Source organism: Manis javanica, chromosome 12 (assembly GCF_040802235.1).
Source record: "Manis javanica isolate MJ-LG chromosome 12, MJ_LKY, whole genome shotgun sequence".
Lineage (NCBI taxonomy): Eukaryota > Metazoa > Chordata > Mammalia > Pholidota > Manidae > Manis > Manis javanica.
The window spans coordinates 20361339-20385791 of NC_133167.1; the positions used below are offsets into that span (position 1 = coordinate 20361339).

The 24453-nt window shown below is 37.3% G+C and overlaps 1 protein-coding gene across 3 annotated transcripts in view; it reads left to right on the top strand.

The window, feature by feature from the left end:
- The first annotated feature begins 1368 nt into the window (after positions 1–1368).
- BARD1 (BRCA1 associated RING domain 1) overlaps positions 1369–24453 on the top strand; it is a 68104-nt gene continuing 45019 nt past the window's right edge. For 2 of the 3 annotated variants that reach the window (XM_037016539.2, XM_073218141.1), the window contains exons 1-3: positions 1369–1646; positions 11343–11399; positions 14564–14712. In XM_037016539.2, the coding sequence (XP_036872434.1) occupies positions 1504–1646; positions 11343–11399; positions 14564–14712 (349 nt within the window). In that variant the 5' untranslated portion in view covers positions 1369–1503. The remainder of the gene's footprint in view (positions 1647–11342; positions 11400–14563; positions 14713–24453) is intronic. The other variant, XM_073218140.1, reaches the window with a different exon arrangement.

Genomic DNA, 24453 nt, shown 5'->3' on the forward strand with positions numbered 1-24453 from the left:
GGTAGGAGAGCAAGGTACAGGCTTTTATTTAGAGATAAAGTGAAAGGACAGAGCTCCCGGCTCACGCCAGGAGGGGACAAGAGAGTCCGTAGTGGTGTGTTGTCTAGGGGGTTTTATAGGCAACTGAGGATTTTTCGAGAACATGAAAAAACTTAGGGGTGTGGACTTGCATCACCTGCCCTGTCCTCAAGGTGGGCTGGGTCATAGTCTGATTGTTAGGGCTGACAGCAGAGTCACGCGGTATGCTGATACCCTTGCAGAACACTTAAACTTTCCAGGCCAAGTTGCTCCTGGCCTTTTGACCTTTACTGATCTCACTGAAGATGTCTATATTCTTAGTATCTTTCCCTAGAGAATTAGTATGACCTTGACTTTGCATAATGCTTAACAGAGTTTCCATGGGGACTTCTTTGCCCATTGCTACATTGCTCTGACTGTAAATATTCCACCCTGCTTTTCCCGGAGGCCCTCACTCTACTCTGACTACACCCATGGTCCCTGTCTCAATAACACATCATTTAGCTCTTTTAAAAGTACGGAGAGGATATTGCTAATGCCCTAAGATAAGTCTTTGCCAAGATCCTATAAATGAATTGGATTTCCCTGGGGAAGTTCTTCTCTGAGAGCAGTGCTCCAGGATTCCAGGCATTGTTAGCGTATCTCATCTTGGATAGGTTGCCTGTCTTTTACCCACACACAAAAATGTACATGAGGTAAAGAAATGGCTCTTGAAATGCAGGATCCAGGGCTGAGAGGAAGAGTTGGTTCAAAAACACTTGAAGCAAAGCATCCACCACCTGCACTGGAGCAGAGCTGGGCTGGAAGAAGGAAGGAAATGGAGGGGAAGTGGCAGAGGGGAGAGTAACCTTGCTTATTTTCTTGATGCATTTACTGTGGCCACCATCCAAAGCTGCCAAGAATTTTGTGAGCCTTGGAGAGAGGTAATGGGGAAAAAGCTGAGGAAGGAAAGAGGAAACTAATAGTGAGACAGTGAAAAGACCCTCAGGAGGGTAGACACACCCTTTAACGTGCAAACACCCCTTACGGGGCAGTGGAGGGAGTGAGTTACTTTCTTAGGAATAAAGACAGTGGCACCTTCAGCGTTATGGGCAAAGCTTCTCCAAGCTCAACAATAGCCAAAACAACGCTCTTTATAGAAAACGTTCAACTTAAAGTTTACAGTTGGTGATTTTCCCGTGGGGAAAGTTCCGCTGCGGGGCCCCAGAACGCTTGCTCCCGGAAATCAGGGTCTCGTTCAGTTCCCGCCTTGATTCCCTCCGGCGGTCTTTTCCCGCGCACCGCAAGCCTCCAGCGGCGGCCGGGCCCCGCCCCGCAGCGGGCGTGTCCTCCAGCCCCGCCCATCGGCCCGGCGCGCGGGGATTCAGGGGCGTTACAGCGGCGCTGCCCGGCCCCCAGGCGTCCTGCGGACCGAAGCGCGGGAACCCGTGCGGCTGGGGCCCGGATCGCAGGCCTGCCGCTCTCCTTTCCCGCGAAGACGGGGCGATGCTGCAGAACCGGCAGCCGAGGGTCCGCTCCGGGAACGAGCCTCGTCCCGCGCCCGCCATGGAGCCTGCCGATCGCGGGCCCTGGGCCCACAGCCGCGCCGCGCTCGACCGGCTGGAGAAGCTGCTGCGCTGCTCCCGCTGGTAAAGACGGAGCTCGAGGGGTTGCTGCGAGAGCGGCGATGGGGGGCTGGGGTCCCCGAGTCTCGGGGGCGGGGCGTCTTTCCAGACCTCCGGCTACCCCCTCCATTCCCGCCCCGCTGTCGGGCGGGAGGGCAGAGTTAGTATCTGTCTAGGGATCTGGCCTCCATTCACGTCCTTTCTGGGAAACTTCCTAGCGTTTTTCTGGCACTAATTCCACTTAAGGGGTAGTGCTCCAACTTCAGCGGGCTTCAGGTCGCTTGGAGGTGTGGTTAAAAACGCGAAATCAGGTCCCGCCTCCGGAGTTTGAATCTGTTGGGGTGGGACCAAGGCTTCTGTGCTTGTTACAGGGCCTCAGGTCCCGGGGATGAAAGCACTTAACAGACCCAGTTTGAAGAGGCCCAACCAAGTTGGAAGCAGCTGTCGCTCTGCTGAGCCAGCGCCTTTGATCTTTTATCTCTACCAGCTTTTTGCAGGGAAGAGGGAGAATCTTGGAGACCCTTGTTGGGGGTGTATTGAAAATGACTGGGTGATGGGAGACACCGCCATTCTGTGTCTCAATTTCTCATTTCCTTGGTTTGCTCAAAGGAGCAAACCTTGTATAGCTTGTATGGCTTAGGGTTCGAGGTCTTAGAGAGGCTATATCTGATTTTTTGATTCTTATTTCCCTGCATGCTGTCACACCATGGGAGTCCCTTCAGTTAAGGTTTTCATTCCATCTGAAGATGTTTTCATGACTGGCACTCCTTGCTTCTCCTTTCCCTGTAGCTTTTCCTGGTATAGAAACCAAGAAAGTTTATAAAGCCCAAGAAGGGCTTGTCTCATTTTTCATTTCTTCCAAAAGCATTTCTTGGGTGTCAGCGTTGTGTACAGCGCAGTGTTTCTGCATCAGTGTCACTCTGGCAGGTTGTCCCTCTCCATATTTCTCTTTTGGACTTTGTTTTGATTTTTTTTCCCCCCTCCTCTGATTTCCAACTTGCAGAACTTAAGTTATCCATAAAATATAAGTAACAGTCGCTTTTTCTTTAAAAATGAAGAGGACCTGTTTCAGTCTTGCACTTTTGTTTTACAAAAAACTTTAAAACCTATGACAAAATGATGTTATTGCACTCCTTAGAACAGTGGCCCTTTTGATAGGATGAGTACATGAAGACATTCTGCGTTGTGTTTTTCTACACCCGGGGTCATCCATCTCAGAAGAAGAAATTTAAAACTGACTGCTAGTTGCTATAATAGAAGCAATTGTAGTTAGACCTTACTAGTTCAACAAATGTTAGACATTTCAATGGGACGTTTCTGTGTGGAAGGCACTCAGCAGCATTGACTTTATTTAGACTGCAGAGTCAGACTGCTTGAGTTTAGGTTTCAAACTTTGACACTATTGAATGGACGCTAGTCATTTAACCTCTCTGTGTCTCAGTCTCCCCTTATGAATAATAGTTCTCAGCTTATTCTGTGAGGATTCATTATTTATATAAATAAGTAATATATATATGTATATATATAGATATATATATATATATAGAGAGAGAGAGAGAGAGAAAGAGAAAGAGAGAGAGAAAGAAAGAGAGAGAGAGAGAATGAACCTACAAAGTGCCAGACACTATTCTAGGCATTGGGAATTCATGAGTAAACAAAGCAGATAAAACCCCAACCCTTAGGAAGCTAACATGCTATAGGATGAAAGAAACTGAATGAAATTGTACATGTGAAGTGTTGAGTGTGTGGTGTTTGTCATAGAGTATGTGATAAATCATAGGTGTTTTATAATAGCATAGTCTGCTTGCTGAATGGTTTGGGGGGAGAAAAAATAGGTAGAATATGAATAATCAGAATAGGTAGAATATGAATAACCTAAAGGTGGTCCTGAAATTTAACATCGCCAGTTTCACTTTTTATCCCCTACCAAATAACCAAAGGAAGCAGACAATAAGAGCCAGAGGAATGAAAGTAGGTATCAGTAACTAGGTCCGAACTTTTAATACAGGTCATCTTCTTGTCTGGAGAATGATAACTGCACTCCAGGGTTTAAAAAAAAAAAAAAATATATATATATATATATATATATATATGAACCACTGGTGGATTAAATCTCTACTGTTTCTTTGAATACATATTTTAACATAGGACTTGGCACACTTTTTCTATAAAGGGTCATATAGTAAGTATTTTAGGCTTTGCTGGCCAACAACTCTGTTCTTACTATTTTTCATTTTACAACCCTTAGAAACGGTAGAAAATTCTTAGCTCAGCGGTTATACAGAAATGGAACGGGCTGGATTTGACACATCTAGGTGATAGTTTGCCAGACTGTTTTTCAGAAAGAATGTCTTAAGTTTAAAAATCCTCAGTGTCAAAAAATTTTACATCACGTGAGGTTTAGTATTTAGAAATGGCTTGTGTTCGTCTCTTGGTGTCTCTGTGTGTTTGGTACTGTTTGTAGTGAATAAAGCATGTACAGTTGCTCCTTAACCATGGAGGAAAAAATCCCATTCTTTCTCCTCTGCCTTTTCCTAGTAGCTGCCTGGCATCATTGCTTCACAGGACCAACTCAGGATGGTCTGCTTCTTGCTTTTGTTACCCACCATTCAAAGCAATGTCATAGTATTTGAAATTGGGTGTCAGTATGTCCTTTTACAGAGTTTCAGAGTTCTATCCAGTGGGCTGGTGAATACCCCATTTACCCTCACGGTCGGTTTGCATCTGTCATCTGCCTTGTGTTGTTAGATGTCACCTGTCTTGTGTAGCATATTGGGTCTATTTTGCAGCAAGCATTACTTGCAGCTGAGAGTGGATTGGCTACATTACAGGGCATCCTTTCTTGACCTTTAACATCAGTATGGCTCCAATGTGAAGTTGATGAAATTGCTAAAGAGGCCAGATGTGACATTTATGTTAGGGCCAATCCTCATAACCAGATAATAGCTATTTAAAGATTTGGAGAGATTTAAAAATGAGACAAGAAGACCTTATCATTTGAGAGGACAGCAAAAAGTACAGTAGCAATGTGTTCCTAAAGGAAGCAGGAAGTGATAATAGGAGCTGTGCTGTAAAAGTCCAGGGGTCATAAGACACTTATTTTGTAAATTAAAATAATTAGGTTCCTCTTGACATACTTTTTTGAGGGGGAGGGTTGGCATCTGCTAACAACTATAAGTTGTACTGGTGCTTTTGTAATCTAGTTTAAAAAGTCAAAAAGTAGTCTTGTGATTTTTAGAATAGGTGATTTTTGTAAATTCTCTCGTGGCATTTTAAATGTGATCAAGATTGTTTCATATTTTGAGGCAGCAGAGGTTAGTGGTTAAGCGCATGGATTTGGACTTTGGCCTCAAATCCTGGTTCTTTGATTTGGGGCAAATTATTTCATCTTTGTATGCTTCCATTTTTTCCTTCATCAACAAAATTAGTTAATAATAGTTTGTACCTTACAAGGTTGTTACAGGAATGAATGAGTTCATTCATATTCACGAACAGGTACTAGAGTAGTGCCTGTTACGTTCTAAATGCTGAGTGAATGTTTTATAAGATAAAGGATAGGTTTCCTGACTCCAGCATTCAGCTTTTGCCTTTTTTCATTAGTTTTGAATGTTCAGAGGCATTCTTATAGGCCAGTGATCCTTAAGTGGGATGATTGTTCCCTTTGATTTGCTCTGGTGCTGGTTAGTCATTAGGACAAGTAGTCACTAAGGTACTATGTTAGGGTGATAAGGTGAGACATTTTCTACCCTTCAGGAGTATCTGCTTAACTGTAAGGGATAAAATATACACACTCTTCAGGAGTAGATTATGAAGGCCAAGAGAATGCAGAAAAGAGTGGTTGGGTGGGGTTGGTAGAGGAAAGCTTCAAGGGTTTTTGAGTTGGCCTTGGATAGATTTTTCTAGATGGAGCGAGGTGGTGAGTAATTAGCAAATAACAATATACTAAAACATATTGCAGAATAAAAGGGAGTGAGCCAGGTGGGCTAAAAGTTAAGACTGGTCAAATCAGTGCTTAGTAGCCTAAAGACTATTCAGAGAGCAGTTTTTGTAACTTTCCTGGACTCGGCGTCCTCATCTATAAAATGAGGAAAGTGGATAATTGGTTTTTAAGGTTCCTTCAGCTTTGCAGATTCTGTAATTATTAGTGTTCGTTGGATACAAAATGTTTAAAACTTTTTATTAAAGTTTAACATACTACAGAAAAAGGCACAAATCATTAGTGTTCAACATGTATCATACCCTTCGAATTGTGATTCATTATGTGGTATTTTGATTCTTTTGATATCTGTCTCCTTCAGTTATACTACATATTTCATAAGGAGAGGTTCACATTTATAGCCACAGTGCTGGACGCATAGATTTTTAGTGTTTGTTGATTAACTCATGAAAGAATTTAGGTTAATTTAGGATCACATTTAAATGTCCTTTGCAAAGTGGAAATATCAGAAGGACCTGGCCAATTGACTTGAAACTCTCAAGAATCCTCAATAGGTTCCTGGGGTTATTTACCCAGAATTAATAGTGACTAAGGTCTCAGGGCAGGTGTAGAAGGCACAGGTCTTTCCGCCTGGGATTTGGAGCTGGAACTCCATGTGCATCCCCAGCAGGTCTGCACATACCTGATGAGATACAGGGCTTGTGACTGACTGAGAAACTTACCAGACACATTGAGCACCCTTTAGCTCATAGCATAGGGGATGGTCTTACAAGTGAAGTTATTGTGATACAGGTTTGGGGCTCAGAGGAGAGATTTTAGGCTGGGAGTGCAAATGTGAGCATCATCTGCCTATATAGATGTTAAGTAATTGAAGGCATACTTCTGGAAGTGAGAAGGGAGGAGTGTGAAGATGAATGCTCATGTCTGAGCCTTGAAACAACATTTCAACATTAGGTTGAACAGTTGAAGCTTTAAGGACAGAGGAATATCAGCAGTTACTGTTTTACTTTGGAAGAAAGGGAATAGCGCACAGAATAAGCAGAACTTTGAATGGATGTGTATGATATTCTAATCTATCTCATAATAGTAGATTATATTATAATGAGCCATTGATGGACAGAATTCTATTGCCCATTTAACTTCTGGGATATTGACTCATTGATTTATTCAATATTGACACTATACAGTTAGACATGGTTTCTTATTTTTCCCATGTGCTTTAGTTGAATCTGGCATATAAATTAACTTTCAAAATAAGATGCTTCCATGTCATAATACATGTCCCTCATTAACAAATTTATTATCCTAAAGAAATATACAACAAATTATTTAATTAACTTGGAGAGTCTGTGCATTTTGGTGTGAAATAAGTTTGGTCCAGACTTAAAAACAGTTTGGGGATTTTCTAAAATGTAGAGCCCTGTGCAGCTATCTTGCCTGTTAAATGACAGTTGGTATCTCATGGAAGCTTAGGGAGCCATTTGGCTAAAATAGGTCTGCCTCACTGTTGTCATCTCAACTGAATTTACTTTTCTTCTTTGCAAAGAAAATTTTATACCAATTGGACCTTTTTTTTTAAAGTTTGTTATGTGGACCTTCAGAGCATCTTGTGTTTCTCTTTAACTACTTAATTCTCTAAGTTGCCATCCTCCGATTGCACTGCTCTTTCCAAATCAACCACATGTCAAGTAGCAGAAGTATGACTGCACATGAGAAAAAGTAGAGTAGCTGAATTTTCAGGGTATAGAAATCCTGTTACCATGCACATGTCTTCTTATTCTACTGAACTTTTTCTTTCTAATATATATGGATACGAAACAAAAAATAGGTAAGGATAAATAGAGTTGTTAATATCAATTCATTTTTGTATGTAGTCTTCCATTTGGTTCACTCACTGAGGACTTGTTGAGATCCTGCTGTTCATATAGTCTGTAGGGCTATAATCTATTTGGAGACCAGAAAAAAAAAAAAGGAAATCAGGCAGATAAAATACAAGCTGCTTAGTTTCAACATTGATTTCCCGAGCCTCAGGTAGATGCCATCTCTGTGGAACTTCAGAGCATCAAGTGTTTCTCTTAAGTCATATACTAACCTGCTTACAAAACTACTGAGATTATAAGCCCTTTAGGAAAGTATAATACAATCAACTTTGTGTCCTTTATATGTCAGGTATAGATTTTGCATAAGTGATGACATGGAAACTAAAATCCATGAATTTCTGTGCTTTTTTGTTTAGTGTCATTTTATTATATCATCCTGGACTATATTCAGATAGTGTGTTGGGCTTAAATAGTTTTTGGGGAGGAGAAAGTGTATTCTAGGCTGGGGAGAACATTCTGAGTCATCATGAGTTTGGAGTTGGACCTAGGGTATTTGAGGAATGTTTTTGAGGATGTATTTGAGGAATTAGACACTGCCTGATAAGAGCAGAGTTTTTATTGAGCAACAGTGAAAGAAAAGCTTACCTGGCTTTGGAGTTACAGATTGTGAAGAACTCTGTAATGTTAAGATTTTAAAATTATACATCAATATACTTGACAAAGTCAGTAGGACTAAGACTATAATGAAAACATCCTTATGTCTCGTCTCTTAGTCACCCTCAAGTTCTACACTCCAGATACAGCCTTTGTCTCTCGTCTCCTTTAGCTCAAGTATTTACTTCCACATTTCCAAATATGTTTCCATTGCTATTTCTTGATTTTTTTCCCCATTTTTAAGTATTATTTATTAACTTCCTGATTTCTTATTCTGAAAGATGCATTTTCTTTTTTATCTGCTAACTTTCTGATATGGGAGATGACTATATAGAATTTGAAGCATAAAATAATTTTCAGTCATTATTTTGAAGGCCAAGCATCCCTTGTTACCCTTGAGATATCTTAATGCTATTCAAAAAATATGTATATGAATCCTTTTAAAAATATATATATGACAGTTTTGTAATTTTTTATTCTTTGGAAGCTTGTGGTATCATGTCTAGGAGATACCTTTGGTGTTTTGAAGTTTCAGTTTTGCAAGCCTATGAGTATATCTAAAGTATAAATTCCTGACAGTAGAATAGCTGAGTTAAAATTTTAATAGATGTTGTCTGGTTGTAATAAAAATTCTTTTATTTCAGAGTATCTTCTCAGCTAAGCTCTGGGCATTGTCACAAAATCTGGTTTGACATAGAACCACCCTTTGTGTAGTGTATCTACTCTTTGAGCTTTTCATTACAATTCTTTTTTGAACTTGGCATTACCTTCTCCCAGGTTTGGCTGTAACAGTCCTCTCTCTGCTCCTTCCCCTGGTATACCCCCTCTCCAATACACTTCTGGGGCAGAAGGTAGAGTGGAAGGCAGGATCTAAAGAAAGGGTTGTTTTTTTTTTTTTTAGGTTTAAGGAGAGATGATGACCTGTGTATATTTAGGTGCAGGCGGAAGAAGAAAGGTGACTAGAATGATGAGAGTATACTACTTTAGGATACAGAGAAGATACGGGATGTAGGGGCATGCAAGAGATCTTTTCCTTTGAGCCTGAAGGGAGGGGTAGGATTATGGTAAAGAGGTAGAAATGAGTGTAGGCTTATAGTACAGTTGACCCTTCAACAATGTGGGAGCTTGTGGTGCTGACTCCCCTGCCCCTTGTGCAGTTGAAAATCTGTGTATAACTTGACTCACCAAGAACTTAACTGCTAATAGCCTGTTGACTGGTAGTCTTACTGATAACATCAATAGTTAATTAATGCATATTTTGTGTTTGTATGTATGTGTCATATACTGTATTCTTACAATAAAGGAAACTGGAGAAAAGAATTACATCTTTTCAGGTTCCAAATCCCTCCCAGATTTTTCCAGTATATTTATTACAGAAAATCTGTGTATAAGTGAACCCATGCATTTCAAACATGTGCTGTTCAAAGATCAACTGTATTTGGTTCTAGTAAGGTAGTGGAGATTGTTTTGAACAGCTATCGAATAGCCATTTGTTTTTGTTTTCTTACAGAACATCTAATACATCACTTTGATAGAAGTACAAAGGAATAATTTGTAAAGTCATGTTTGTATTTCTTTCTGTATTTTTATAAAAGTTATTCACACCCTGAGAGTAGGCAGGGAAGGAATGGACTGTGGGGCTTATCTAGCATTATGATTGACATCTGTGAGTGTCTGAGAGGTCAATGGATTATGGTGGTGGTGCAGCTGGCTCTGAGGTCATTAACTGTGGCCCAGGCTGCAAAGGGAACCCACGTTGCTAATGAACTCTGTAATGGAGTTCTTTCTAATGGAGCTAGTGGAGTTCTCTCAAGTAGAGAGCAACCTGAAGGTGGAAGTTTGGTCAGGGTTATGGAATGAAAGAGACATAGGGAGGATACCATGATAAGAGGAGGTAAGATAATAACCACTTTTGAAATCTTAGAGGCAGAGCTTGTAAAGAAGTAGAAGTCAAAACATTTGATTGGGAGGTAAGAGCATAGATTTGGTAGGTCAAAAAATTGTAGGAGGTGCATGAACATTATAGCAGATCTTCTTAATGCCAGAATCACAAAACTGGCTGGCACATCACAAGTCACATTTTTATCCCTCTATTCTACGTAGTGTGATAGAAAAGAATCATATTATGGGTTTCTAAAAAGTAATGGGTTTTGTAATGTCATTGAGCACCATTTTCAGTATCTTGAGAATAACACTGTGGGTGTATTCTCTGTTTGTAGCACTCTTTCTGAAAATTTAATTTAACTTTAATGTTTATATCTATTAAAATGTGCAGTGTGATACTTCTGATGTTTCAAGAAATGTGGAAAACTATTTTTATTGATCCATGGTATGCACACAGAGGTAATTGGATAATAATGGTGTAAGCACCTAAAGGTTCTAAGGTTAGTGTTAATAAACCAAGCACAAAAAATGTTCCTTCTTTAAAAACTTTGTTTCTTTTGTTTGCTCTTGCTATATTATGCCCTCTGAATATAATAACTGTATGTGTGTTTATTAGTAAGCACCACTACCTTCTTAGGATCATCAAATGCAGCAGGTATTCTGCTGGACAACATTGGGAATAATTGTGTTTCTCTCTTCCCCCAGTGCCGTGAATCTCATTCAGTCCACAGAATACCAATCTGATAATTCCTATTTGCACTTGCTCAAAGAACAAAACAATCAAGTAACTGTGAATTGAGAGAACAGGTGTTTTTTTGACAAAGCAGCTATGAAAAATAGATGGCTACCTAACACAGCCAGAGACCTATGTTTTCCAATAGGAAATCATTAATTCTTATAGTCAAGGGAACCAGATGTCCTGATTTTTCTGGGGCAATCCCTATACCTGCTGACCCAGCATTCTATCCTGTTATCATTCCCTTTCATTCAGAAATGTTCTCTTTTGGACAACACATTGTATGGTCATTCTACTTTAGGGTCTCATTTTGAGATTTATGGTCTGTATTTTGAATTATGAGGTGAAGATGTATCTGAGTAATTGGAAGAAGCAGCCAGTGGTTGGTCTTGCCAGTAAGAGGTTTAAAGATACTTGAACAAAGTTTTATTTCTATATCTTCCCAGTATATGATTATAAAAAGTATTAAATTTATACTGAGTTGGGAGGTTGCTGTTTGAATTTACCAGGTGTGTGATGATACAATATTTAACCAATGCATAACAACCCTTCAAATAAGTACAGCCTTAATATCTTCTACTTGGAAAAGAGAGAAATATGGTAATGTTGGACCTTAAATTTATGAAATGTTAGGTATTCAGTGTTTATAACAATGACTTAAGTCTTGACTGTTTTCCTTTCTTCAACAGTGCTAATATTCTGAGGGAGCCTGTGTGTTTAGGAGGATGTGAGCACATCTTCTGTAGGTAAGTAATAGTTTAACTATTCTTTACTAGGTAACAGTCATGTAATCATATTGATAATATCACTTTATGTTTGTGTAACTCTGATAGTTTGTTAAGTAACTTATAATATCCATTATCTCATTTTGATCCTTATAACTGTCTTAATTTATAAATAAAATCGAAGCCCAAAGTGTATGACTTGTCCAAATTACAGAGCTTATAGCTTTGCTAAGCTTGGGGAAACAATATGTATTATATAATTCAGGTATGTTTTCTTTTTTCCATTTAGTTATGAATCTAGACTTTCCAAGTTACATAAGACTTTAGTTATTATATTAGTTTCCTAGGGCTGCCATAACAAAGTACTACAAACCAGGTGGTTTAGAACAACAGAAATGTATTGTGGCCAGAAGTCAAAAAGCGGGTAATCAGCAAGGTTGGCTCCGAGGGCTGTGTGGGAGAGTCTGTGCTATTCTTCTTTCCTAGCTTTTGGTGGAGGATCTTGGTTTTCGGCAATCTGCATTCCCTGGCTTGTTGAAACTCTGATCTTATCATCAAGGTCACATGGTCTTCTCCCTTGTGTGCATGTTTGTTTCTGTGTCCAAATGCTCCGTCTGCCTTTTGCGTGCATGTTTGTGTCCAAATCCTCCATCCACCTTTTTTTTTTTTTTCATAAGAATACCAGTTAATTTGGACTAGGGCTCACTCTGCTGACCTCATTTTACCTTGATCATCTGCAAAGACCCTGTTTCCAAATAAGATCACATTCACAGGTACTGGGGGTTAAGACTTCGTCTTTCGGTGGAAAATTCCAGTCATCATGGTTACTCTGAAATTATATCCATTTTATAATATGCCATGGCTTGTAGGTAAGAATATTAGATATTCATCTCAGATTATTTCTCATTCAGGAGAAATCAATTAAATGTCTTGGTTTAATTGCATATGAGACAGGGTTAATATATTGCCTTTGATTCACTTTTATAATTACTACAAGTTCTGACTATGTGACTGTTTGGCACAAGCAAACTGCAGTATGAAGTTTCAGCTGAGCAATGCTAGAAATGCCAAGTCATTTTAAAAGATGTTTTTGTTATATCCCAATCCAGCTGAAGCAGAGAAGTGGGAGGAGGTTAGAGGGGCATAGATTTTTATATCATTGACAGTGTTATGGTAGTTTTAAGGTACTTACATGCCAATCCCTGAAAAAAGTAATCCAAGTATTTTCTTGAGACGTAAGTCATTTAAGACAGTGGCAGGGGGACTCACTCTTTGGTCTCAGACTATTTATGCTCTTAAAAATTGACAACACCAGAGAGCTTTTGTGTGTGTGAGATACTTAAAAATACTAATTCATTCAAAAATGGTAATAATACACCCATTACATACTAACATAAATAACACTTTTTTTTTAAGGAAAAATAACTGTTTCATAAGCCAAAAAAAAACTAGCAAAAAGAGCAGCACTGTTTTACATTTCGCAAATCTCTCTATTGTCTTGCTGAATAAAAGACAGCTAGATTCATAAATCCGCTTATATATCTTCAGTCTGTTGTTTTGATTGAAGTATGTGAAGAAAATCTGGTCTTACACATCAATATTTGGAAAAAGGAATTTTTTAAGATAATTATAGATATTCTTCTTTGATACTATACCACTGCTTGTGAAGTACTTGCTTCGATAGATTTGTTACATTGTGGGAATCTAAAATGATATCAGTGAACTTGGGCTGCTCTGTTATATTCAATTCCGTTGATTTGTCCTGTACTTTGAATGGATCTTTTCCCCACCATGATTTTATGTCATCATGCATTGTTCATTTTGCAAGTATTGACTCACTGAGTTATGCAGATCTATTGAGGAAAGACATATTTCTCTAAAAGTCTGGATTAATGTATGGAAAATAATTTGAGAACAGTTATAAGATAAACATAGAATATATAAAATAGAGTGATCTGAGTACTAGTGTGTACTGGGTAAATGTCCTAACTAACTGGATCTCATTGTCTTCATCTGATAATGAGGTAGTGGTTCTTAATAAGTGCATTTTGACTATTTCACTAGTGTTCCTCAAATAATTAAGTATTGCATAACAATTGATTTAAATGCCTGAAGAATCAGTTAACTTATTGTATATGTTGGGGTTCCAAGTTAAGAGTTCCTCACTACAAGCAAATTTGAAGTTCCTTTACTTGCTAAAGAAATTCAACATTTATTGAATTGATCTAGGTCTTTCCCAGCCCTGGTATGATTTATAGTTCATTTTACAATATTATTCAGTTACTTTGTGTCTGTAATCATGTTAGGGTCTAAGGATACAAAGATTACAAATGTCACAGCCTTTTCCTGAAGAGCTGCCTATTGTCCTCTGTGTCTACAAGTGGGTCATGTTGAAAAGGAAGGTAGCATTTTGGGGGAGATGTGGCCTTTGTGATTATTGCATTACCCAGTCCTCTAGAGCCCATCTGGTGAGTCTTACGAGTGGATTTTAGAAGACTTTTATTTCAGAATCCACAAATAGACTTCAGAGACTGTGAAGTCCCTTTTAAAAAAGCGCTTGTGTATATCTTCATCAGATTTCCTAAGGGTTTGTAAAACCCAAATTTAGGAAACCCTTCTAACTGTGAGACTGTGACTCTTGGACAGATAACCTGAGGTAATTTAATTGAGTTTACAGGTTCTAAAAGTATCTGAAAAAACCAAGTATCTTTTATCAGAAACAATTTTAAGACTTTGGATGATTGTCTCAAAACAAAAGGTACTTTTCTCTATTTCTTTGTAGTAATTTTAGGTATTTCTGTGAAACACAGTGTTAAGGTTTAAGATAGGAAAGGTTGAGGTGCATGACTGCATTAGGTACTCGGTAAGTTTGTTTGTCTTCCTCTGTAGTTTTACCTATTAGAAGCTATGGATTTTACAGGGAAAAATTATGTAGACTAATGTCTGGCTAACTAAGGTCTCTTCATAGTAAATTTCTTAAGTGTCTTTCAATGTAGATTTTGTCTGTGTGTGTGTGTGTGTTACACTCTTTCAAAAACACTATTTTAACAAATATTTTCTAGTTGACCATTATTTGTTAGAACCACCTTTGCTTCATTTAGTTCTGTTCAAACTGTTCATGTTTATGTTTTTGGAATTTAGAGCCCACTGAATGTGTTAATAAATTTTTTTTAATCCTTTTTAAGTAATTGTGTAAGTGACTGCATTGGAACTGGATGTCCCGTGTGTTTTACCCCAGCCTGGGTACAAGATGTGAAGATAAATAGACAGTTGGACAGCATGATCCAGTTTTGTAGTAAACTTCGAAATTTGCTGTATGGCGACAGGCTTTCAGGTGAGAAATAATCAGTCTTTCTAGTTAAATAACTAATGAATTCATATTGATCACATAAAGTATATAAAACATCTATCAGGGATTCTGAATGACATATTTCAGATTTTATGAGTCATAGTGTCTGGAATCATTTTGAGAAGTGACAGATGCCTAGAGATAATGAAGTCTGACTCCCTTTTTTTAATAGATGAGAAGTCAAGCTTCAGAGAGCTTACGTGGTTGCCTAAAGTCACACATATAACTAGTACCAGAAGCGGGAGAAATAGATTCAGTTTCTTCAGATTGTCAATCCAAAGGCTTGTTTACCACCCTTACTGCCTGCTTTGTACAGTCATGATAGTTTTTGTATAATATGTATGCAATAGTGGTTTTGTTCTTTAACTCACTTAAACACACTTGCAAAATAGAATATAACCTTCCATGGATCATTCTAGACTTAATTAGATGAACACATATTTAAAAAGTAAAAATGTTATATTTTCTATTTAAATGTGGGTTAATGTTTTTAAATTCTTTGACTCTGTTAACTTTATATTTTCCCATTGTGCATTCTGTTGAGAATTTCTTAGCTGTGGAAAGAAAGTAAAATGTTTGAACCTTCATAATTAGGTATTAGATTGTCTTTTTATTGACCAGATCATTCCATATTAGGTTGTGTTTATAGGAGAAACTTTTCTTGACTTTCAGGATGCTCTGAATGGTGGGTAACACTCAGAGTAAATGGATGGATTTTTGTTTTTAAACCTTTTGATTTTAGATATCTGACATGATGTGTTACTGTCAAGTACTGAAGGTAAAGTTGATGGGCCATAATAAGGAAACAAGGCAAATACCTTGAGTCTTATTGAGCAGTTCCATATTTTTAAGTAAAATAATTTTAATCATAGTCTACCTAGGAAAAGTTTTCTATCTAGTTATCTGATTATTGTATTAGACTCCTCTCTTATATGATAAAATATGCTATGGTGATAAAGTTTTACTTATTTACAGATATAATTACACAAACATACACATTTAAAAAAGTAGGTGCCTTTTTGAAAAAATACTATGTTGTATGCTCTTAAAGAGCACTGAGGAAAAGTTTTATTATTAATTCTTCTGTACTATTTTTCTTATTATTCAGAGACAGTGCTATATAAAGATTAGTGTATGATCTTGTCCCTCCCACACACATGCAGATATAGATATCATTGATGAAAGCAAGAGTCCTTAAGTGAGAGTCCACACATCTTTGGGAGTGTTGTGGGTGCAGAGAGAGGATAAGAGATCCTCTTAGGCTAAATATACAGTGTAAAAAATGTTCATGTCTGTGTGAAAGTAGATTTCATCAGATTTTTAAAGATATGTGGTCTGTTAGGATTGTTGCTCACATAGGGAATTTGGGATGCTACTCTGAAATTTGTGTCTGTCATGATGTTTTTGTTTGATTGTTTCTTCTCTAGTTGCTGTATAGTAATATACTAGCTTGCTAGGACTCCTATAATGAGGTATCATAAACTACCTGACTTAAGCAACAGAAACTTAGTGTCTCACAATTTTGGAGGCTGGAAGGCCAAGATTAAGGTGTTGGTAAGGTTGGTTCCTTCCAGGTCTGTGAGGGAAAGATGTGTTCCAGGCCTCTCTCCTTGGCTTGTATTGGCGGTCTTCATGTCCACATAGTTTCCTCCCTGTATGCATGTTTGTGTCAGATTTCACCTTTTTAAAAGATACCAGTCATACTGCATTAGAATCTCGTTATATCTGTAATGATCCTGTTTCCAAATAAGGGCACGTTCCAAAGTATTGTTGGGAGGGAAGGGTTTCAGTACATGAGTAATGTGATATTTTTAATGGTGATGAAAGTGGGTAGGGTAACCCTTGATAGGTAGTCAGTTATGGTGTACTTGGTTACTGGGTCTCGTGGAGTGCAAGAAAGAATAAGATAGATTAACACTCAAGAAATTTTACTGTGGTTAGTGATGTTTGAATTATCAGTATTTTTTTCATATTTTGTGGACTGTGACTATGGAGATCTTGATATTTCATCATTATATTTAGGAAAATTACTGAGTTTAAAACAAATTTTTCGGTGGGACCTGAAGCCTTTTACAGTGCCATTTTCTCATAAGAGTAGAGGTGGAGTTTGGGGAGAGAATTATGGTGATTTATTTTCTGAGGGCCATTTTATAAATATGGCCTTATCATAATGAGTGATAATTACTTGAGGCCTTACTAGACTTTAGCAGTGCTGGCTTCAAAAGTACTTCTTGTCACATGAATTGAAATTTCAGTTTGGATAACATATAATCAGAATTTTTAGAGCTGTGAGGTCATCTTTAATCCCTTTATTCTGCATGTGAGGAAATTGAGAACCCGAGGTATCTAGGGTCCTCAGTTCTTGATGATGCAAAGATTTTTCTGCTTGTTGTAAGTTGTATTTTCATCAACTCTTCTTCCCAAGGCCCCTAAAACAAACCAGTCTTAAAGGGCATTTGACTTTTTTAGAGATTATTTCTCTTTGTTTCTTTAAAGTTAATCTATTGAGTATATTTTATGCAGTACTTTTATATGACTTTATTATCTACCAAGTACTCGGAAAACTGAAGTGGTATAAGGTAAACTTATGGGTAAAGGGAACTAATAATTGGGGATTATTGGTTAATAATAGTTAATGGTTGATCCTCTTTATAATGAGAAAATTGAAAAACAATAGGGTATTAGATTAAGTGATCCCTAAGATCAAGCTTCAAAATCATATGATTCTCTTAAATGGTCAAGTGTTCAAGATGATGAATTAAGTGGAATGATTGGACATCTCCCACATTTTCTCTCTCTCTTTTTTAAAGAACCCTGTATTAACAATTTATCTTTCAAATGAACCTTGCTGCATGCATTTACTATAAAACATATAATTACTGTAATTTAGGTGGGTAATTAGGAAGAATTTGTCAAATCATGGGACATAGTATACAGTATACTGGAGATAAAGAAGCCTGATTTTTAGTAATATTTTAAAAAATGAGCTTCTAAATGCTTGACTAGATTTTTCTGTTTCAGTGTACTTTAAAGAGAAGAGATTGGCTATCACAAATTTTTCTGACAACCATTTATGGATAATTTTGCCTTATTCTTTATAACATAATCTACTTTCTACTAATGGAGTTAAATTTAAAAGTTCTTATTTTCTTTTGCCCCTACGATATTAAGTCAGATCTTGCAGGTGCTGGTCAGGTTCTGTGAAGCATTTGTTGGTGTTGGTGACATTAAAATATGCTGATTATGCTTTCATTGGATCACAGTTTCCTTTTCTGCTTTCTGATTTACAGGGAGATGCTGGTGATGTTCTAGTGAATTACATAGTGTTTCATATATGTTATGACTTTTTTTATAATAGATGAAGATGAACATTTGAATAGCTGTGTTGTTTTTTTTTTTAATAAAACTGAATACTTCTTAACTTACAAAATAATCATTCTTCAGTGCAGGCGTTAATGTTGCACAGATGGTAGCAAAGTACTTTCCTTTGATTTTTAATAAGTGACTAGTTTGTCAAAGAGATTTTTCAACTTCTGCTGTGAAACTTAGAGAATAATTTGAAAGGCACACAATGTACATCATTATAATCCTTTGATGTAGATTAATGATGGCTAAATCACATTTTCTAATTGCTTTCCTTTTCCATAGTTTATTATTAAATTTTAAGAAAAAACTTGGCTAGGCAGCTCCTTAGCAAGATGTGCATCTCTGTTCCTCGATATTTTGTGGTATACACAGAAATACCCAAATTCAGAGAGTAGGATTCTTTTAAATGTCATCCTTAAGAAATTTTACTGGGTGGAAGGACCAATATTTTTCTTTGTGAAATGAATATGATAATTTATCATGCTTAGAAGCAGTTACTCTTAAAACTGTTGCAGCTGTTAATAGTGTGATTTATGTCCCATCAGTGGTGGTGTTTTTGCTTTTTACAGTCATAACTTAGATATGCTGCATAAAATCTGGAATTTATAATCATGTTTGCTGTTGTGGTCCTTGCTTAGTTAAGACAAGATATGTAATTCATATCTTTTTGAGTAAATTTATTATTACTGGATTGTTAGTGAAATTACTGTGTACTTGTAAATCACATAGATTTATGATCTCTTCACTTACTCTTTTGTAAGTTAAGAAATTGTACATATACACCGGAGTGAGAAATTTGTTGCCTTAAATTTTAGATTTTCGTTTTTTTAGTCAAATATGTTAATACTAACTGCATGTTAATATTAACTGCAAGCCTTAATTTTCCTTTAAGGCTTTTGTAAGTTTTTGTATGCATTTTTTAAGTTTTATTAGCATTGAGAACTTTAGGATTTGACTTGCTTTTAATTGAAAATGTAATAATCTGTGTTTAAAATGAATTTAAAAAGCAAATGCAAGTTTTTAGAGACTATCAGAGAATTAACCTTTAAGTCTTCATAATCCTGAGTCTTTCTTAAATGTAATCCTGGTAACATTTCATCTTGATCTTTCCTCTGTACTTGAGATTATACCAGAAATGACTTGATTTTGGAATCTATTTATCACTGCAGAGAAAAGGCCCTTTTGAATTTAGACATAAAGTCTCTGGATGAATGGATACCTCATTCTGACTGATTCCCAAGATTCCTTCCTAGTAACACTGTGTACTGTTGCTATTCAGCTGGGACATGAGAAGGGTGTCAGAAGGTCTGCTCTTAAGCAGATACACATCCTGCATCCAGCGGGGTTCGTCATGTTACTGTCTTCCCAGTGTGACACTTCCATTTCCGCCAGGAGGAAGGCATGGCTTCTTTTAGACTGGACTGGAGTTTGACTGACCCCTTTGTTTGGCAGGGATCATATCTCTGAAATTACTAAAGTTAAATTCTAATTATTTGTTTTTCAAAATCCACTATTTAAAAAGTTTTTCCTAGCTGTTTAAATGCTTTTAATTGGTGGAGCTGTTTATAAAGATAGGACTTTATACTCAAGCAGTATGAGGAGAAAGAAGAATAGACAGAAGAATTGCTCTTGAACTTTAGAGAAAATTTGAGATGTTAGTTTACTTTTCCTCTGGCATATTAATTTTAAAATGAAAAATAATAAAGTATCTCTAAGAATAGTATCTAAAAGGAATTAAAAAATAGTATTTTATAACTTCCTTTTCTCTTTCTAATATTTTAAGACCTGAGAATGTTGAAAAGAAATTTATTCCCAGAAACAATAAGGAAAGTGAAATTAAAGTTATGTTGTATCTCCTAAGTATTAAAACTTCTCAGGGATAAATGCACTTGACAGTTTTATATAACACCTTAGTAACATCAGATTCGTTTATTTCCTACGCAGTGGGGTTACCAGTCCTTAGGAGTAAGATGCCATTGGTTTTCTTCTTAAAAGTAACCTAGATTTAGCATTCAGTTCATTAAAATTTTTCGTTGGAATTCTGCAAGAAAACTTTTATACAGAGCTCTCTTCAGCTTGAATAAGGATGACCTTTCAGCAGACAAACAGAATGCAGGTAGTTTACCTTTTTCTTTCTTTTTTTAAAAGAGGTAAATGAAACACATATGTACTGTCCTAGCTGGTCACAGGAGATTATTAAATCTGTGTTTATTTGTAGAATGAGTATCAGACAGTATAAAATTGTTAGTCATTGTTAAGCCTGTCAAATGGTTTGGTGGTTTTACCAGTCTTCTTACCTTTCCCGTGTTCTTCTTTGTACCTGAAATGGTCTTCTTGATAATCCAGTTTGTGTGGAGAGAAAAGCACTGGATTGGGAGTTTAGATTCCTTCCTCCTCCTTTCTTTTTAACTGTAATTCCTCACCTTGAAAATGAGAGAATTGGATGCGTGATACTCAAGTTTTCTTCCAGCTCTTAAAATGAATTCTAACCTCCCTTGTGTAAATACTTGTCGAGACTTAAGAGAGGGGGTATCAGATAGTTTAATTTATCAGTATTTTCTAAGCACTGTTTACATGCTTACCACTATGCTGGGCCAACCACATCTGTATGAGGTGGGAGGAGAGAATTTTAAGAGGATATTTTTTAAAGAAAAATGAATGGGTTTGCAACATAGTGAGTCATAAGAAATACATTATTTGGTTTCCAAGGTATATTTGGTCTTCATACACAGTTCCTCAAAACACTGCAGAGTCTTGAAGGTGAAACGGGTGTCTTGTCATGTTAATGAGACTTTTGGCCCCCACCCAACGGCAGGGGTGGAGGCTGAATCAGCCAATGGCCAATAATTTACTCAATTGTGACTATGCAATGAAGCCCTCAAATCCACTATGCTAAAAACACCTGCAAAGAATTTACAGGGCTCTGGTTCCTTCTTCTCCGGTGGGAAGAGCTTCTGGGCTTGGGGAAACCGGATGTGTTCAAGGGCCACTGAGCCAGGCCCCAAGCTTCTTGAGGACACACGCTCCTTTATTTGGGACCTTCCCCTATGTATCTCTTCATCTGGCTGTTAATTTGTATGCTTTTCTGTATCCTTTATTAAACTGGTAAACATAAGTGTTTTCCTGAGTTCTGTGAGCTGCTCTAGCAAATTAATTGAACCTAAGGGAGAGGTCATGGGAACCTCCAATCTGTAGCTGGTAGGTCAGAAGCACAGGTGACTTCCTGGGGCTTGCTGCTGGCATCTGGAGTGGAGGGTGGAAGGCAGTGTTGTAGGATTGGAGCCCTTAATCTGGAGAGTCTGGTGCTGTCTCTGGGCAGATAGCATCAGAATTGAGTACACTGACACCCTGCTAGTGTTTGAGAATTGATTGGTGTTAATGTGTGTGAAGACCCCCTCCCATACATGTACACACATTGGAATAGGAAATAAAGAGAGAATGTTCTTTATCAACTGATGAAGCAGTATAAAAATATGTAGAGTAAAATGTAGCAGTCTCCCTTTACCCCTTTACCGCAACTGAAAAACACAAAATCCTTTCTCAGAGGTACTGTTTCTGTCATTTACCATTTTTTATGAATTTATGGAAATATTTGTACATAAACACAAGATAATTTTTAAAACGTAAATGAGATTGTGCTAATTGTAAAAGTGTCTTGAAGATCTTTGCGTGTTAGTTGATATATATAATAACTACTTAACATTCTGTGAGATAAATGTTCTCTAATTAACTGATCCCCAATTGATGAACACTTTTCCCTAACTTATGGTATTACAAATATTGAAGTGATTAACATTCTTATACCTCCATTTTTGTAGGCACATGCATGAATATTTTTTGTACAGTTGACCCTTGAACAACACAGGGGTCACCCCTCCACCCCATCACATGTGGTTGACAACATCAGTTTAACTTTTGATTCCTCAATAACTTAACTACCAGTAACCTACTGTTGATTTTATGGTAGTAAATGATTACACTACAACCTACATGTATGTTCTTGCATTCTTGACATATATAACTTCTTAATTTTTTTCAGTATTTCTAGGCTACACAGTTGACAAGTTTTCTTCAAATTGTCGGAGATCTCCAGAAAATTTTCCAGTATGGTTATGGAAAAAAGCCTGCCTGTAAGAGGACCCGCAATGTTTAAACCCATTGTTGTTCAGGGGTCAACTATATTTTTAAGATAAATTAGTAGAGGTAAATTGCTTTGTGAAAAAGGTATTTCATTTAAAATTTGCAGACATTTTTTATCCCCTTTGAAATTCCTGGATTGCATTTGCTAAGTTTTATTTAACTGTTTTGTGTCTTTGATTGTAATTGGCAAAGGACCCATCATGGATTCCTGCACACACAGTGGGTTGTGATATAGGAAACAAACTCTGAGCTTGGAGAATTGACTTTTTGTAGTAAGTAGAAATAGGCCTTTTTTTTTTTCGATGGAGAGACACTGCCGCATCCCTCAGAGTTCCTTGTAAACACAGTCCTGAGCAATGGCCTGGGTGAAGAGCAGCCAGGGTTTTGCCTTCTTGGTATACCCTTCAAGAATGTCAGGGATGCTGAGGATGCCTGGCAGATTGTCTCTTACATCACTGTTCTCTTCTAGGTGCATTCAGTGATTTAAGCCAAAAAGATGTGAATCAGTTTCATTACCTCCTTCTTATATTCATCTCATCACCAAAACCTATAAATTTTATCTCCAAATATTTTTCAAATAATTCTGCTTCTTTCTTTTTCTGCTACCACCTCCCCAGTCTTTTATCTTGTACTTATACACCTATTTTGCCTTCTTAACATTATTCTTGCATCCACTCTTGCCTTTTTCCAATCTTTTCTCCCATATTCTAGTCTAGAGTAATCTAAAAACAGATGTAGTCATGCCACTTACCTTATATAATAAAACATGTTATTGGTTTTCCATTGTTCTTAGCATAGACATTAAAGTCTTTAACATTCTCAGCAAGAATTCGCATAGTTTGGCTAGTGCCTATTTTTATAGTCTCACCTTTACACCACTTTCCTTCTTGGTCTCTGCAAGGTGGTATACTGGCTGTCTTTTAGTTCCTTAAATACATGATATGCCCTCCTACTAGTGGGCCTCGAAACATTTCAGTCTCTCCCCTGCCTCTTGGTTTAGTTAATTTGTAGTCCTATAGATTTTGTGTCTAGTACTTTTTACCATTTCTACTGCTACAATGCTTGTTAAAGCCACTATGATCTTTCTCTTTGATGATAGTTACACAGTTGGTCACTATGTCCCCTCTTTTCTTTAGAATCTAAAAGTTCCACTTCCATTTCCACATTGCAGCCAGAATGATCATTCTAAAGCATAAAACATTTCCATTTCCTGAATTGAGTCTGTGTGAGATCTAGCTTGCTTTACCTGAACTATAAGAACCCATTCATTCAGCAAATATTAATTGAGCCTCTACTATGTGCTGGCCACTTAGTAAGCACTGGGGATATGGCAGGGTAGAGACATAAAACTGTCTTCATAGAGCTTTTGTCTTGATGGGAAGAGACAGACGAGAAAAAAAATAAGTAAAAAACAAGTAGGAGATGATGGTTTGTAAGTTTTTTTTTTTTTGAGAGGGCATCTCTCATATTTATTGATCAAATTGTTGTTAACAACAAAATTCTGTATAGGGGAGTCAATGCTCAATGCACAACCATTAATCTACCCCAAGCCTAGTTTTCGTCAGTCTCCAATTTCTGAAGCATAACGAACAAGTTCTTACATGGAGAACAAATTCTTAATTGTGAATAAGTTACATGGTGAACAGTACAAGGGCAGTCATCACAGAAACTTTCGATTTTGATCATGTATTATGAACTATAAACAATCAGTTCAAATATGAATATTTGTTTGATTTTTATACTTGATTTATATGTGGATACCACATTTCTCTATTATTATTATTTTTAATAAAATGCTGAAGTGGTAGGTAGATGCAAGATAAAGGTAGAAAACATAGTTTAGTGTTGTAAGAGAGCAAATGTAGATGATCAGGTGTGTGCCTGTAGACTATGTGTTAGGTTTGTAAGTTTTAAATGGAGTGTCAGGAATGGAGTTGCAAAAAGGTGACATTTGAGCAGGAACCTAAAGTTGGTGAGAGTGTGAGCCATGCAGGCATTTGGGGAAAAGTTCTCCAGGCAAAGGATGAGCGAATGTGAAGTCTCTGAGGCAGAGTCAGCTCGGTGTATGGGAGGAATAAGGAGGTCCGGTGGCTGGGATGGTGGGTGAGGGAGTTCAGGAGATGAGAACAGGAAGGTTGTTTCTGGCTTGCAGACAACTGCTATGAATGTGGTTTTTGTCTGGAGTCATATTAGAAGTCTGGAAGGTTTTTAGTGACATAA